The sequence below is a fragment of the Pundamilia nyererei genome, unplaced genomic scaffold (genome assembly GCF_000239375.1).
Source record: "Pundamilia nyererei isolate P.nyererei 1_Seehausen unplaced genomic scaffold, PunNye1.0 scaffold00138, whole genome shotgun sequence".
Classification (NCBI taxonomy): domain Eukaryota; kingdom Metazoa; phylum Chordata; class Actinopteri; order Cichliformes; family Cichlidae; genus Pundamilia; species Pundamilia nyererei.
Genome location: NW_005187539.1, coordinates 1,642,002 through 1,657,319, shown reverse-complemented (window position 1 = coordinate 1,657,319; position 15,318 = coordinate 1,642,002). Strand labels below are relative to the sequence as shown.

Sequence of the window (15,318 nt, the reverse complement as noted above, 5' to 3'; positions counted from 1 at the left end):
GACAGACAGAAGCTTTGAAAAGCACGTGGCTCAAGCTACTGTGCTCACAGTCACATCTATATATGCCCATTTTGGGGGGATTCATTTGCTGTGACCTCATACAAAAAGTTTTGTAAGTAAAAAAAAAAAAAAAATCTATGGAATGGAGCTTCAGAGTATCTGTTAATGGTAGTCATGGCCATTGATCAGTAGGCCTTGATCACTGTTAATGAGAATCTCCATAATTATGATGAAGGAACTGACCTCCCAGCCCATTGTTCCTTCAGTGGCGCTGGTTTCAGTCATTATGCGAATGTACAGTTTACAAGATTTGGGAAACCTGCAGTCAGCTGAGACTGTCACTTGGATGAGTAGTGTGATGCCTGAGCTTTTAGTTCACAGGTTTAAATTACACACATGCTAGCCTCATGACTTTAAACGTTGTCTTTAATATAAGCTAACTCTATGGTAACAGATCAACTTACCAGATGCACTTTGTGGCTGTAGCAGAGTATGTCTTTGATATGTGTTAAAACACTATTATAATTAAACTTAACTGGATACAAAAATCTTTATGTCTGAACACAAGTGTTTAAAAGTTTCAATATTTAATTGTGTTTTTCAATTGAAGTTACAGTCATTTCAAAAGTATTCAGACCCATCTATCTCTTAAAGGGATATAAATTCTTTATTTTTCCCATCAGTAGTGCCAAAACCTGCATCACTACACTGAAGCATGGTAGTGGTATCATGATTTATTTCTTAACAGTAAGCACAGATCTCTGGTTGTGATGGTGTTGTAACCACCAGAGATCTGTGCTTTGATGATGTCTTTTTAATTTTTGGTTGAATTTACTTAACCAGAATTTAACCAGAACGTGACCTGTGACCTTTAAAGCCACCTGCAAAACATTTCTAAAAACACGAGTTCACTTTGTCACTAAAACCAAAACAGATTTTTTTTTTTTTTTTTTAAAGTACAGGGGTCTGAATTCTTTCTTAAGGGACAGTAACTTGGTGGTTTTCTAAGTAGTGACTGTGATAACATCTTCAAAACTAATTATGAATCAAATATTTATAATTTATAAAAGGCATCTTGATAAAGAGGTTTCAACCTACATCTTTCTGACTCAGCAAATGTCAAAAGGGTAGAATAAATTTTGTTGGGTAAGTAAGCGGGCCCACCATCGTTCTTTTTCCAAGTATTCAAGCTAGAAAGGCAGTAGGCAGGATAGCCCGATTGTTAGCAACAGTGACTTATTCATCGAAGTGATGAAGAAAAATACTCAATATTCAGAGACAATAAAGAGAAAATCCCGACAAAAACTCAAATAAATGAAGATTGTGCACCAGGCTGTAGAAAGAAGGCTGTAAAGATATGTCATTAGCATCACTTGGGAAAAGAAAGGATGCATTTCTCAGTGACAGGCTTCTCCATGATCACTGTTTTTAATGACACAACACATCACTGAAATGAAAGATTTGAAGGACTTCAAGGAATGCAGGAAAAAAGACTATTTTTAGATACTTGTATTGACAATCTAATACCTGAAATGCAAAAATAACACAAAGATTACTTTAAAGACTACACATTCTGCGGTGGTGCTTGTAGTTCTGGCTGATAGTTAAAAAATATACAAGTAACTGAATTAAAAATGTATATTTTGTGCATTATGTTTATAATTTAAATGTCTTTGTTACCACTGTTTTACGATCATGTGGTGACTTAACTCCTCAAGCTACATTTCTAGAGGTTTGGACTTAAAGACGATGTATTTCACAGGCTGATTTTACAGTGACAGCCATCAACAGTGTCAGATGTATAAGTTTTAAACAAACTGAGCTGTTTGAAACTCAGCTATGTTAAAAAGAAATAAATCCTACGGCTTTAATTTTGGCTTCTTTACCACAACTAGAAAAGCAAACTGATAATTCTGTTTAAAACAGTGCCTATAGATCGTTAAATGGCACTGCAAGAGAAATTTATATTCTCAAATTTGTTTTCAACAAAAACACAAACACATGTTACATTTTTCATTTTAGTATATTCTTGGTACCAGAGGTTATTTCCACGAAAGCAATCGGCACTAATTTCTGTGAAGTTTTTTGCATAAATGTGCACCAGTCTCTGTTGCAACATGTTTGAGGATTTTCTTCCTGCTGTTTAAATCCTCCTGCAACATTTTAATGAAATTTACATCGTTAACGAAGCCAGCCCAAAAGAAAGAGTTTCTTACAGTGTCATGATATGTTTCATATATTTTAGACATGTTATTAGCTCTTGACCAGATTCTAAGAAATGCCCCCACACTTTTTTACCCCCAGTACCTTAAAGTGGCAGTAAAGCCTAGATGCACATTATTTAAATTAGACAGTGTCACCTAATCTGGAACTAATGACTCCAATTTGAATCTAGAAGTGTACTTATGTTTTCCTTCTGACTGATGTGCTGTTTATGTATTTAAAGTGATCAAAAAATGTCGTAAAATTAAATGCCGTTAATAATGGGCACAGTTATGAGGATGAAATGTTTATCTAAATACATTTAAAAAAATCTTTTTTCAACAGCGCTGTCGTTTGTGCTAAAACCTCTTTTGGCAGGTCGCACTCAAAGATGGTGTGAAAGCCTCCACCTAGACACACAGCGCTGTCTGTGCTTCAGCATCGATGCGATGAATCATTAAAATGAAGAAGCCACTTTCAGTACTTCCCTCAAAAGTTTCATAATGTTACTCGAAAGCAGTTTTCACACATTCACTGCAGCCGTAAAGTCTTCTAAACATTACCTGAAGAGAGATCGTGAATACCCAGTGCGGTTGAATTGGATATTAGCCGATTTTAACCTCCAAGACCCCGGCTGAGCTCCCTCCCAGCACACTGGGAACGCTCCCTGGCCTAAACCATGCACAGTGATTCCAGTAGTGCAAAGTGTTTGTCTGAGCAGACTATTTCCTCCTTTCTGCTACACGTGAGATAAGACAATTCTAGAAAAACAGTTCAGCTGTTGCTTCGTTAGGTGAAGCACTCGAGACTGCTGCTCACTTAAGTCATGTTTCGTTTCCCTTTCTTTCCACTTCCCTGTTTTCCTAGCATTCAAGATATCTGTCACGATGCTCTTTTTTAGCTTCATGATAATTTTTGTATAAAATGAGTACTGCATACATTAAGTTCTCATTTTTATTCTTCAGCCTCCACCTCACTCAATCCTCAGCATCCTCTTCTGCCACACCAACCCGCTCAGTGGCGGTCCTAGCCTGTTTGGCGCCCTGGGCGAACACTCCCTCTCATTGCTGCTTCACCTTAACATCTGTCTCCCTGTCTCATTCGCACACATGAATTCTGTCATGCTTCTGCTGGCTTTCATTCCTCTTCTCCTCAGTGCATACCTCCACCTCCTCTTTAATTTGACTACAGACCTGAAAACCTGATGTAATCCCACCTCACCTTGAATCCATCTGTCACTTCTGCTGCACAACTGTCCTTCTCACCGTCCTCATCCATAACCTGCACCACATCCACAACGACACAGTGCATCTACACTGCTCCATCAACGAAGGCAAAATGCTCTCTCTTGACATGAAACTACTATATAAATTTTTTTTTTTTTTTTTTTTTTAAAAAGCATAATTTAGACTGGCAGCATGGTGGTTAGAACTACTGCCTCACAGCAAGAAGGTCCTGAGTTCAATTCCACCATCATGCAAACTCCACACAGGAGTTTGCATGTTCTCCACGTGCTTGTGTGGGTTCTCTCTGGGTACTCTGGCTTCCTCCCACAGTCCAAAGACATGCAGTTAGTGAGGTTAGGTTAACTGGTAACTCTAAATTGCCCATAGGTGCGAATGGTTGTCGGTCTCTAAGTGTTGGGCCTATGGCTGACTGGCAACCTGTGCAAACTGAAGACAGCTTGTATAGGCTCCTGCAACCCTGACAAGGATGAGTGGAAGAGAATAAATGAATTGATAATTTAGACTAGTAGAATTTTTTTTTGCAGATTTTCTCTAGGGTTCTTTGGGCAGTATTGTGTAGTGAAAATCATGTGATAAGTTCTTGTGTGTTTGGAGGTCCTTCCTCGGACTGATTAAAGACTGGCATTAAAACTGCAGTATCAGTAAATCAGTCTCAGCTCACTGTTTTGCCCCAGGTTCTTCATGGGTAAATCTATGCACACTTTGCCAACCACAAACGACTGAAACCTGTAGTTGTGTAGGAGGGAAGCTAAATTACCTGTTACTACCTCGTTCGTTTTAAAACCTGACTGTTTTTTCAGGCGTCTGTCCACGAATCACGTTTCTCACGTAATGTATTTCTACTGTAACAGCCTTATCTGGGGGTTTTACTTTGCAAACACGCATGAGAAGCATCGTTCTGCCTAGTCAGTGTTATTACTCAGTCAGCCCCAGCTTATCTTTTTCTTATAGTTTTTCTTGACAAATGTTACTTGGCTTGATGCTTACCCTCCCTGCTGGTCCAGCAAACTGGCCTCACACACCTGCAACCAATGATAGCCACTGGGGTCCTGTTTAACAGGTGAGGGCTCACCACAGTGGGCGTGTTGACGGGGAAAAGCCGCCACTGTGTCATGGCATTTGGGGGAAATTTGTGCAGGAGCAGCTGCACCTACATGTGATGAACAGATAGATGAATAGAAAAATGAGTGGGTGGATTCCATCTAATTCAATATCGACTCATTGTACTTACCACCAGACTTGACTCAGTGGTTGTTCGGCTGTTTTCAGCGCTGCTGACAGAGCAGGAAAGTTCATCCTGCCGCACTCTGCCCACCTAAAGCCGCAGCACCTTCGGCTCACTTTTACTTTTGTCTGACTTGGACCCCAGCTTTCTTATGTCTTTGTCCCTTTCGGCCACCATCCTCTGGTGCTCCTGCACCCTGCTGTTTCAGGTGCCGCAGATAACGTGGGTCAGTGTTTACAGCCGCGGCTTCCTCTTCGGCCAAATATGGTGTACAACCGCAGAAGTCGGGCTTGTTATTACCCAAAGTTACTCACACAACGAGCCGCCAACAGATGACAGCAGCACCGGGGGGAAGGAAAGTTTCTACAGCCACAGCCTGGTGTTGAAATTCTTAGAGAGGCCAGAAATACGATATAAAGCTCAGTTAAACCTCCACATTTAAATCACCCCATTCTGCCGAATGACTTCTTCTTCGGTGGTGTTTGAACGTCCGCTCGGCCGCAGCCGCCGAAGGAGTCACAGGGAACTGTAGTTTTAAGTTTAAATCTTTAACACACTCGCACAACATCAGTGAATGATGGTAGAAATATAATTTCAGGATGGGAAAAAATCAAAACCTTATTTTTGACTAAAGTCAATTTGATGGTGATTCTACAAATGGATTGTATATGCTCTCATCAAAGTTGTAATAGTTAATTAAAGCCGAGGTGAAAATTAAAACTAGATGTGAATGATATTTTAGTTTATTAAAAAATACAATTAAAAAAGCTAAAACACTAAAACTACCTTCACTTGATTTCAAAAGTTAGACTTTTCTTTATTGTAATAGCTACAGATTTTCCTAAATCTTACCTCTGACATATATTCTCCATACAGTAATGATTAAGAAGACTAAACTGAACTAACTAAAACTAAATATTCTCAAACAAATAACTTAAGTGAAACAAGAAGATCCACTCTGGAAACTAACTGAAACAAACGTGATTTAAAAACAAAAGTTAAAACAAACATAAAATACACTAAAACTAATAATTCTGCCCCTAGATGGTCTGCAAGTGCGATTATTATTTGTTTCTAGAAGGACTTTTTTGGTACATATGTGTTGCTGCCCAAGCTACATACTAATTAGAAATCTATCAGTACTATGAGGGACTCTGGAGGCTCTGTTATGCTGTGAGTGGGAATTTTGCTGGCATTATTTGGGGCCACGTATCCCATTAGATGGTAGAAATAACTGAAAATCAATAGAAAGTTGTTCTGAATGATCTCATTTTGGTGTGAAAAACTGGAGAAATTTGTCACCGTGTGCTGTACGCATGTGTATGAAAATAGTATCCTCTCAATCTGTCACATTTAACATCATTCTTCACCTTAGAAGTGACAGTTAAAGAAACCAATGTGTGCTGAATAAAACGAAAAAGCAATTTCCATGGCTGTTACAAAGCATCCCAGTCCACCATGGTGACTGTCATCTGCAGGCTAAAAATTAAAGCTGCTTTAGACTAAAAGACCCACAAAAACAGCACTGGTTATGTTGACTGGAGAAATAAATAGTAAAACTTTCGTATTGAGGTTACACTTTATTGTTCCCTTAGGAAAATTTCAAAACAATCGTTTCCACTGAATATTTGCATCACCTGCACAACAACTTGGAGATGGATAATGATCCAGGAAAGATCCAAACACATCTCTCATAAGTCAGTAAAACAAGAACAAAGTTACTGATTTAAGCATAGATATGGATCTTTATCTCTTTTATTGTTGATTTCTTAGTAAAAGCTAAATGCAAAGTATAAACATATTGCAAATAAGGTAGATTAAATTGAAAAAAAAAAACCCCCAGAACAAAACACTTTCCCCATACAGCTACAGAAAATCATATCATCCAAAGCTCTAGTGGAATTCACAAACATTCAAGTCTTAACATTCTGCAGTCAGAATGCGTCAAGTGTTAACATATGCAAATCAGCCAAAGCAGAAGCCTACTCTATGTGTTATATGGTGTTTTTTATGTTTTTGTCATAAAAAATGATAATCACATACATTTGAACAGATGTAAATGTTGTATGAAGTTCAAGCACAAACCCGCTGCTATCAAGAACACACAGCAACTTGCAACAAGTGAACTGGCCAGCTTCAAGCCACTTCATGGAATCTCTCCTGCCATGTGGTCTACAGCCGTGGCTGTCAGTGCCACCACTCTTATGAATTTTTCTGGCTCCAAACAAACTGACAGAACCATTTCCTGCTTTAACTCTCGCGCTCATGCTGGGAATCAGATGAAACTTTTACATTGCTCTCTTTAGACAGTAAAACAGGAACAACACCTTCAGCTGTTTTGTTAAGAATGCAGTAATCACTACAGTAACATGGTGCTAGAGTCTCAACAACAGGACTGCTTGGTAAACTGCACTCTGGGCTTTGTGTCACATCCTCAAAGCTGCAGCCAGAGTCAACACAGCTGATATCCAGGACATCTTCAGGTGGAGAGGAGGCAATCTCTGCCTCCCTGCCCCTCTCCCAGACGGAGCAGGGGAGCTGAGTATAAGAGGTGTTAGCTGGACAGACCATAGCTATAGGAGCAGGAGCCATATCCATCCCAGGCAGGCCAACGTAGGAGGTCTGGCACTGAGGGAATGCCAGCTGAATCACTGGAGGGTTTAGGAAGGTCTGGGTCTCTTCTGGGTCCTTCGTGTTGGGTTTTGGCACAACAGCCACTCTATCATTTATCATGCCCTCATCGGCTTTGTGCATTAGTACATTTTTACCTTTCGGAGAAAGCCATTCCTGCAAATTAAACAAAATGAAGATGCATCAGGTGTGACGCAGTAGAACAAAGCACACTTGTGTACTACCTGCACTCTCAGAATATGAAGCACCAATGCAGTATAGATGTTTAATGGTTTGTCATGGTAACATGCTGCCGTTACAAATTTGACTTAGGGTGTTTATTTTTTTACTTGCAGTTTTTACCATCTGTCATTGCAACCATATTTGAGTGGTTCATTTCTGGTCTCACAGCAGCCAGATACACAGTATCATAAAGTCTAACAACTAACTCAAGGAGGGACATTTGTAGAACCGCTACATGAACAGAAACAGACTTCTCATGCTTGTTTGTGAGGCTTTAGCACTGTTTGTTATCATTTGGCCATCCACTCCTGCTCTGACTGAAAGGTCTCATTCTGCTTCTGAGGGGATTACCTTGAACTCTTCAACTCATATTTCTAGTGCCGAGTTGAGTATTGTGCTTCCATGAACTGTATTTAACTGAATCGTGTTAGCAAAAATTGTGTGATTTGCCATAAAATTTGGTATGAATATGGTAGCACAGGACGAATGTTTTAATGATGCGCCGACTTTTTATCTAAAGTCACTTGTAGTTGCGTCACACGATTGAGGGTTTGCTTTCCAGCCACTGGGTTTATTTCAGTAAGACTGATGAACTGTCAAAATCCTATTTTGCTGAATGCTTTCTTTTATCACCAGTTACCAGATGGTCAACATGATAGACAGAACACATCCTTACACTAAACTCAGCATGTTTGCATTTCTAGTTTGACAATATGCTGGTATTCACATTTTTTGCAGCATCAGAATGTTACTAAAGTGTCACAAACACTATGAATGCTGTCTTTGACTGACACATCAAATAAATAAGGATGCCAGAGATGTTCCTGTTAGGGGTAACCACAGCAGATTATCTGCCTACCCATGGACCTTGACCAATTCACTGTGAAGTTATCATTACTATGTGATAGATGTGTATAAAGCTTATACACATCTATCATTAATTATGTGGTCTTCTTACATCTCATTTCTAACGTGTCATTTTGCACTGTGCTTCCATTGTGACCCTTATGTTAGGATTCCTGCACTTAATTGATTTTAATAGAAGTTAAAATTAAGCTTCTTCAGAAATCACTCATGTTATCTCCTTACCTGGAGATCACCTTTATGTTGCTGATACAGAGGCTGAAAGAAAGGAGCCGGGGATGGCGTGTGGGACAGAGTTTTTATCTTCATCCTGCCACACAGAAACAAAATATGAATAAGAGGCACATTATCCTCATCAGACATGCAATCATTCCAAAGCTTAGATGAATTACCTTGCAGCTGGACTGTAGAATACAAACAGCAGAGCTCCCAAAACCAGACACAGTGGGAACAGATATTTGGCCAATAATAATAATAAAGTTTCTGGTTCTGAAATTACACAGAATTATTGACTCACACTACAAAGATGGCAGCAAGTCCATTATCTATCAAGTATCTGTGCTATTTTACAAAAGCGCTGAGAGAAAGGGAAGAGAGCAGCACTTGTTTTTGATAAACATTGTTCAGAGAAAACACCTCACAAGACAACAAAAGGCTGCTTCACACGAGCAGCGTCCCACCTATGTTTGTGATTATGAATAGCATTAAATAAACCTAAAAATCCATTCCTTTATCATTGTCATAAAATTGCTAAAGCAAATGTAGTTGAATTTTACTGTTAGCATATTTTTAGAAAGCTCCAGATAACAGAGGCCTTTTTTTACTTATGAAAAATGTGTCCTTTACCTTCTTCTGCTTTGTTTTCCCAGCATGTTGGTTGACTCCATTCACTCCAAGTTTCACTATATGTTTGAGGTCTATATCTTGCTTTAATGCAATATTCACAATTTTTCAGGTGCAATTTCCGATTAATAGATTCAAACTTCTTTTGGGGTGGAACCGTAAAAGTCTGTGGAAATGTTTAAAGAAACAATTATTGTTTGATTCTTTTAGAATAAAACACATTCTTAGTAAATATACTGCACATAACAGTTCATCTTACTTTGTTCTCACTGCTTTCAGGTGTTTGAAGTAATATTTCATACATGAGGTGACCACCAAGGTATAAATGGTCATCATACCGACTTTTAAATGTAATGTTGAGAGTCTCTGTTGTTTCTTGGACCACAAGCTCAGGCGGAGGTTTCAGCTGAACTGATTAGAAATATCAATCAAATCATATTTAGGTATATCAAAATGTTCCTCTAAGCATCAAGGGGGTGCATAATATTTTTTTCAGACTATCATTAAAAATGAAGCACATTAACATATTAAGACAAAATCAACAACTACAAGTGTAATTCATACTTACTGTGATTTACTAAAATAAATTCATTTTCTAAATTGATGCATTGAGATTCATCACAAATGTCAATTTCATAGGAATTATAATCCGCCCAAAGCTTATTGTTGAGTTGACATTCACAGTAGTAATTGTGATTCATCACCACAAGTGGACAAGAAGGGCTTTTGGAGCAAAAACAGAACATGGACATGTTTGTGAATTTAGAAGCAGAAACACACACTTTCAATTCTGTAAGAAGAATCAAGTATTTTATGTAATTATTTAAGAAAAACTTACTTGTGTTCGGAGTTCTCCTTGAAATATAGGCTGTAGTTCGTTTTGTTCTTTCCCAATGGAATAGCAGTGATGTTGTTGAAGACACAAGTAATGTTGTGTATATAGTCAGTCACACACATCCATGACGGTACATCAGCTAGAAAAAGAAAAAGTAGAAGAAAAGAAATATTCAATTATTATTTCACAGTTTCTGGTATTGATTACTTCAATGCTATACTTGTGTATGATAAGGTAACACACACTGGATACTCCTATGTTTTTGTGCCTTATACAATTAACCATGTAATCATCTGACTCTGGGCGCTCTGTGGTCTTAATTCTATTGGATTTGACTTCAGCCTTTGACTTGGTTGACCATGATATCCTTTTGGCAAGGTTGGAAATGTTCTATCATGGTTTAAATCATATTTCTCTGAGAGGTCGTTCTCTGTCATGATGGGAAAATATTCCTCTTCTTCTGCCCTTTTTCGCTGTGGTGTGCCCCAGGGCTCGGTATTGGGTCCTGTGTTGTTTTCTCTGTACATGCTGCCCTTGGGCTCCATTTTTGAAAAACATAATGTCTCTTTTCACTGCTATGCTGATGATATTCAAATCTACCTCCACCTGACTGGGGATGTTTCATCTTTACTACATCCTCTGTTTGATTGTCTGAGGGATGTCAAAGACTGGTTATCTCGTAACTTTCTTACTTTAAATGAAAAGAAGACAGAAATGATTGTTTTTGATAGAAATATGCCTCTGGGACAACTGACGGGCACACTCGGGCCTGTTGCTAACCACCTCACTGATGCTGTTAGGAATCTTGGAGTTTTCATGGATAGTTCCTTCAAACTAGATAAACAGGTTTCTACTGTGGTAAAAACCAGCTTTCACCAACTACGCCTAATTTCTAAGGCTAAACCTTATATACCACGCAAAGATCTGGAGAAACTCATTCATGCTTTCATCACTTCAAGACTGGATTATTGTAATTCTCTCTACTTGGGCCTCCAGTCTTCTCTTCTTCAGCGATTGCAGCTGGTCCAAAATGCTGCAGCACGTCTCTTGACCGGCACTAGAAAGTATGATTCTATCACCCCTGTTCTGGCCAACTTACATTGGCTTCCTATTAAATACCGAATTGATTTTAAAATTTTATTGTTTACTTATAAAATTCTAAACAATATGGCACCTGACTACCTAGCTGATCTCCTCTGTCTGTATAGCCCTCAGAGAGCACTAAGATCATCGGGCCAACTGCTCTTAGTGCAACCTAGGTCTCGGCTGAAGACCAGAGGAGGCCGTGCCTTTGCCGTTGCTGCACCCAGCTTATGGAATACTCTTCCTCTTCATATTCGCGCATCAGATTCCATTCAGTCTTTTAAATCACGTCTAAAAACTTATTTGTTTAACCTGGCATTCAGGGCTAATTAGGGTAATTTACATCTGGCTTTGCATTTAGATTATGTAATTATTTTATATTTTATTTATTTTATTTATATCTGTAATTTATATTTTATATTGTGATTTTTTTATCTGTATCATGATTTTACTGGAAAGCACTTTGGTGTACTTCGGTCTTTAAAATGTGCTATATAAATACATTTTGATTGATTGAATTTTGATAATCACCAGTTTAGAGGGTAAATCTCTTGCTAGCAGCTCAGTCATCCCATGTGCACACTCCCTTAAAAGGTTCAATCCTTAAGAAGGCACTCTATTAATTTTTTTATTTAAAACCTTGATTGGTAAATAACCAGCATATCCAGCTGTCAAATATGTAGCAGAGTAAAAAAGTACATCATTTCTCCACAGTAATAGAAATAAAAATCAATTTTACTTGATAAACATCAAGCTACTTTCCATATTTAATAATCAAAATATTAATCAAAGCTCAAAACCAACAACATGTGATATGATGATAGCTCACATGTGTGACTATTTGACATTTAAACATAACCTCTGAACCTCCTACTGTTACTGACAACTGGAATGTATGACATTAAAAGCTATGCAGTTAATCATAGTAGGAAGAAAAGGATGATATGATACAGCCACAAGATGAGATAAACCATAAGCTGCCTTACTAATGACTTCCCATAGCTAAGTGAAAAACATCTCCATACAAATGAGCAATACCTTCGATCCCGCTGCTCATTGCAAGGATGCCGTAGCACCAAAGCCCAAACAGGAGCTGCCAGCACTTCATGTCTTTTTGAACACAGGTATCGTTCTGTGGATATGAATAAAACATATATGTTTAAAGCCTCTTTGAATTTTGCATTACAATGTATCTACTTCTTCAGTATTATGAAATTTGTACCATTTCATCTATATTACAATAGATTGGAATTTATCTTTTCGTAAACTACACTTGTCATAGGAAAATAACAAATAAAATGCATCAAGTTTATAACTTTTCATAATGAATAAATTCACCAGCTGACATGAGTTCAGTGATATTTTAGTAAATGTGCCATTACCTCAGCTCTGTGGTGCCACTGATGTCTCAGACGGTGAATGAGACAGAGAGCTGAGGTTTAAACTTATCAATCACATCACAGGAAGTCTTTTTTTTTTTACGTCATTGGGTTTTTTTCCCCCTCTTGCCTTCTTGGTTTGGGCACGTGCTTTTGATTTAGTTCCATTGTACTAATAAAACTGTTCAGTCTCTGAAGATTATCCGGTTCTTTAAAGTTTTTTTTTCCGTGATACAAAACCTAAAGAGACATTGTTTTATGTCACTTAGGGTTGCATTTTTATTCGCTTTAGTGCACGTGCAAGTTTCTTTTTTTAAAAATCAACTTTGTCAAAAAAGAAAAAAAAGAAAATTATTCTTCCTAAATGTATTTACTTTTTGGTGGTTTGATGGTCTTCCATAATGTAGTGCAACAAGTTTACAATTTATGCTTGTTTAAGGTTTCAAATATTGAGCCAAACAAGTAATTTCTGTGTTCTGTAGGTTACAGAATAAGGAACTCCAATGCAGGAAAAAAAAGCTTTTTATTAAGCTGAAAGATGAGTCCAAGGTCCAAAAACAAAATAAAACAAGTCAAACACTTCAGCAAAATATAGAGAGCAAACCAGAAAAGATACACAGAACCAACAGGATAAAACAATGGACGGTGTACACACAAACGGTGATTAAGGAACGGGCACAGACCTCCAGTAAAACTCTGAACAAAGCACAAGAGGAAAGTAGTTATCAGAAAATAAACAAGAAAATAACAGCTTAGAAAAATGAAACAAGGAATGAAACATGAATGAACCACATCAGAGGGGAAGCAGGAAGATGAGACAGAGAGAACACTGAGGGAAACCATGAGGGAGCTATAACATACTCAAAGACTCCAAAATAGAGCTGGTGCAGTAAAGTAATGGGCATCCAAAGCTCAACAATTACAAACCCATAAATGGGAACTAAAAAACCCAACAAGAATTAATGCTTCATGTTAGAATGATAATTAAGCACTAGAACAAGTGAAGATCCTGGACACAGCTCTGAACACAAATACCAATCTGAGAACTACTGCACTGGTTTGCTTGTGACTTTTGCTGGGTTTCTCACACTTCAGTGAAGCTACCAACCACAAGTTGATAGAGATAGGCTCGAGAGGATGGCTGTCTCTGAACGTTTTTCCTTATCAAGATTTAAATCTCATTTGGTGTGGAAAAAGTTTTGAACAACACAGCTGTTTGCAAAAACTGTAAAAACAAGCTTGGCGGGGACTTTAGATTTAGATTCTTTTGTATTCTTATTACAAGGTCCTTTAAATGTAGCCTGGGAAATGCTTAGCCACACAGGACACAATTACTGGGGTTCTTAATGTGCAGTTTTTATTGCCAATGGCAACTGAATAAACAAAAATGTCCTTTGACCTTCACTTTTGTGAAACGGCAGCCATATGGACTTGTACTGAACATCAACAGTATGAGAGGTAGCGTGGCAAAGTAACAGGATAAACGATAAATAAAAAGATGCGCCAGTGCGAGGAATAAGGGAAATGAAATAAAATACAAACACAAAAATACGGCAGTGGCCTCTCTCTGTGCAGAACAAATTACAAAGAGCTAAATCACACAAGGCTCCTTTAAAAAATGTGGAAGTGTTACATACATTTTCTATAAACACTTATATTCCACAGCAATCTCAGTTTACTTGCAATACCGGAACACACAGATGACCTCGCCAGAAAATGGCTGCTCCGCGCTGCACATACAGGTCCTTTGTATCATCCATTTCAGAAATACATCATCTTGTTAAAATACTGACGTTTTACTACTGCACTGCAATTATACCAATATGTTTCAATGAGTTATGAGCATATTTAACAACAATTCAACAATTAAACTCCTCAACATTCCCGTTTCACAACCACAAATAAAAGTAAACAGGAAGTCCCAAGATGCATTTCTTGTTAAGTTTTCTTGGGAATACTTATCTGGCACTATCTGGTGTAGAGAGGAGAAGTTAGAAAACAAAAATTGCATTCTCCAAAAATTAGATTCTAGCTGTCAAGCACATAAAATGGATCACACTTCCCCACAGCTAAAGAAGCTGCACTAAGCAACTGTAGGAAATTATTCAAAAGCTCTTTTAACTGTCTATAAAGTTTAAATACACTTGCTCCTCTCTACATCAGACACTTTATTTTATTTATTATATAATCCTGACAGATGACTGAGATCCTCCACTGGTTTCCCTTTAATTTCTTATTATTTCTAGACTTGGATGTTCACTTTACAAAGAGCAGGTTTTCATTTGTTGAACAATTCACAAACCAGGAATGAGAACTAGACATGGAGAGGAAACTGATAGACATCAGATTGTGAGAAAAGACACATTCACAGTAAACAGACATCGCTCAGTACATGTAAAAAAAATCTTTGCTTTGTTTGCATGTTTGCAAATGCATGCAGATGAGCCACAGAAAATCAAAACACTAGACTAGAATCAAAGGTCAAGCGTCATACCAAAGCTATCAACATCACTGTTTGAAGGCACTCCATCACTGAAATACCTAAGTATCACTTTCAGATAGGTCATCGGGAGAGGTGGGACAGAGAGTGGCTGAAGCCCTGTAGCTTTCCTCTCCCTGCATCTAAACCTACACAGAGTCAAATCAACACCACCTCAACCTTTTCATATTCATAAACCTATATGTTTTGCGTTCGTGAAACAAAATTGAACCGTTTCCATATGAAATAATCTGAGCTCTTGAAATGTTTTAATTCTCTTAATTCTGCCAATTTATCTCAACACTTAT

The 15,318-nt window shown here is 38.0% G+C and overlaps 1 protein-coding gene and 1 long non-coding RNA gene across 2 annotated transcripts in view; both read right to left on the bottom strand.

The window, feature by feature from the left end:
* The window catches only part of LOC102201462 (uncharacterized), an 11,077-nt gene extending 5,910 nt beyond the window's left edge, over positions 1-5,167 (bottom strand). The window contains exons 1-2 of the long non-coding RNA XR_312015.1: positions 4,681-5,167; positions 4,437-4,599 (exon numbers count right to left, since the gene is read on the bottom strand). This is a non-coding gene — a long non-coding RNA (uncharacterized LOC102201462). The remainder of the gene's footprint in view (positions 1-4,436; positions 4,600-4,680) is intronic.
* A 1,067-nt stretch (positions 5,168-6,234) lies between these two features.
* LOC102200985 (interleukin-21 receptor-like) lies at positions 6,235-15,312 on the bottom strand. Its single transcript, XM_005744072.1, has 8 exons — positions 12,191-15,312; positions 10,073-10,208; positions 9,803-9,957; positions 9,494-9,645; positions 9,247-9,400; positions 8,784-8,883; positions 8,617-8,701; positions 6,235-7,461 (listed from the first exon to the last, which is right to left on the bottom strand). Exons 1-8 carry the CDS (start codon positions 12,303-12,305, stop codon positions 6,925-6,927), a joined length of 1,434 nt encoding a protein of 477 aa, XP_005744129.1. The 5' UTR covers positions 12,306-15,312; the 3' UTR covers positions 6,235-6,924.
* Positions 15,313-15,318: the final 6 nt, after the last annotated feature.

Bases quoted from the DNA above. Each gene is read 5' to 3' on its own strand.
- LOC102200985 (XM_005744072.1), bottom strand. From the start codon at position 12,305: ATGTTTTATTCATATCCACAGAACGATACCTGTGTTCAAAAAGACATG. The intron at 10,209-12,190 runs GTATTGCTCATT...TTCTTTTTCTAG, and splicing joins AATGAGCAGCGGGATCGAAG to CTGATGTACCGTCATGGATG. The intron at 8,702-8,783 runs GTAATTCATCTA...TCTGTGTGGCAG, and splicing joins TTCTACAGTCCAGCTGCAAG to GATGAAGATAAAAACTCTGT.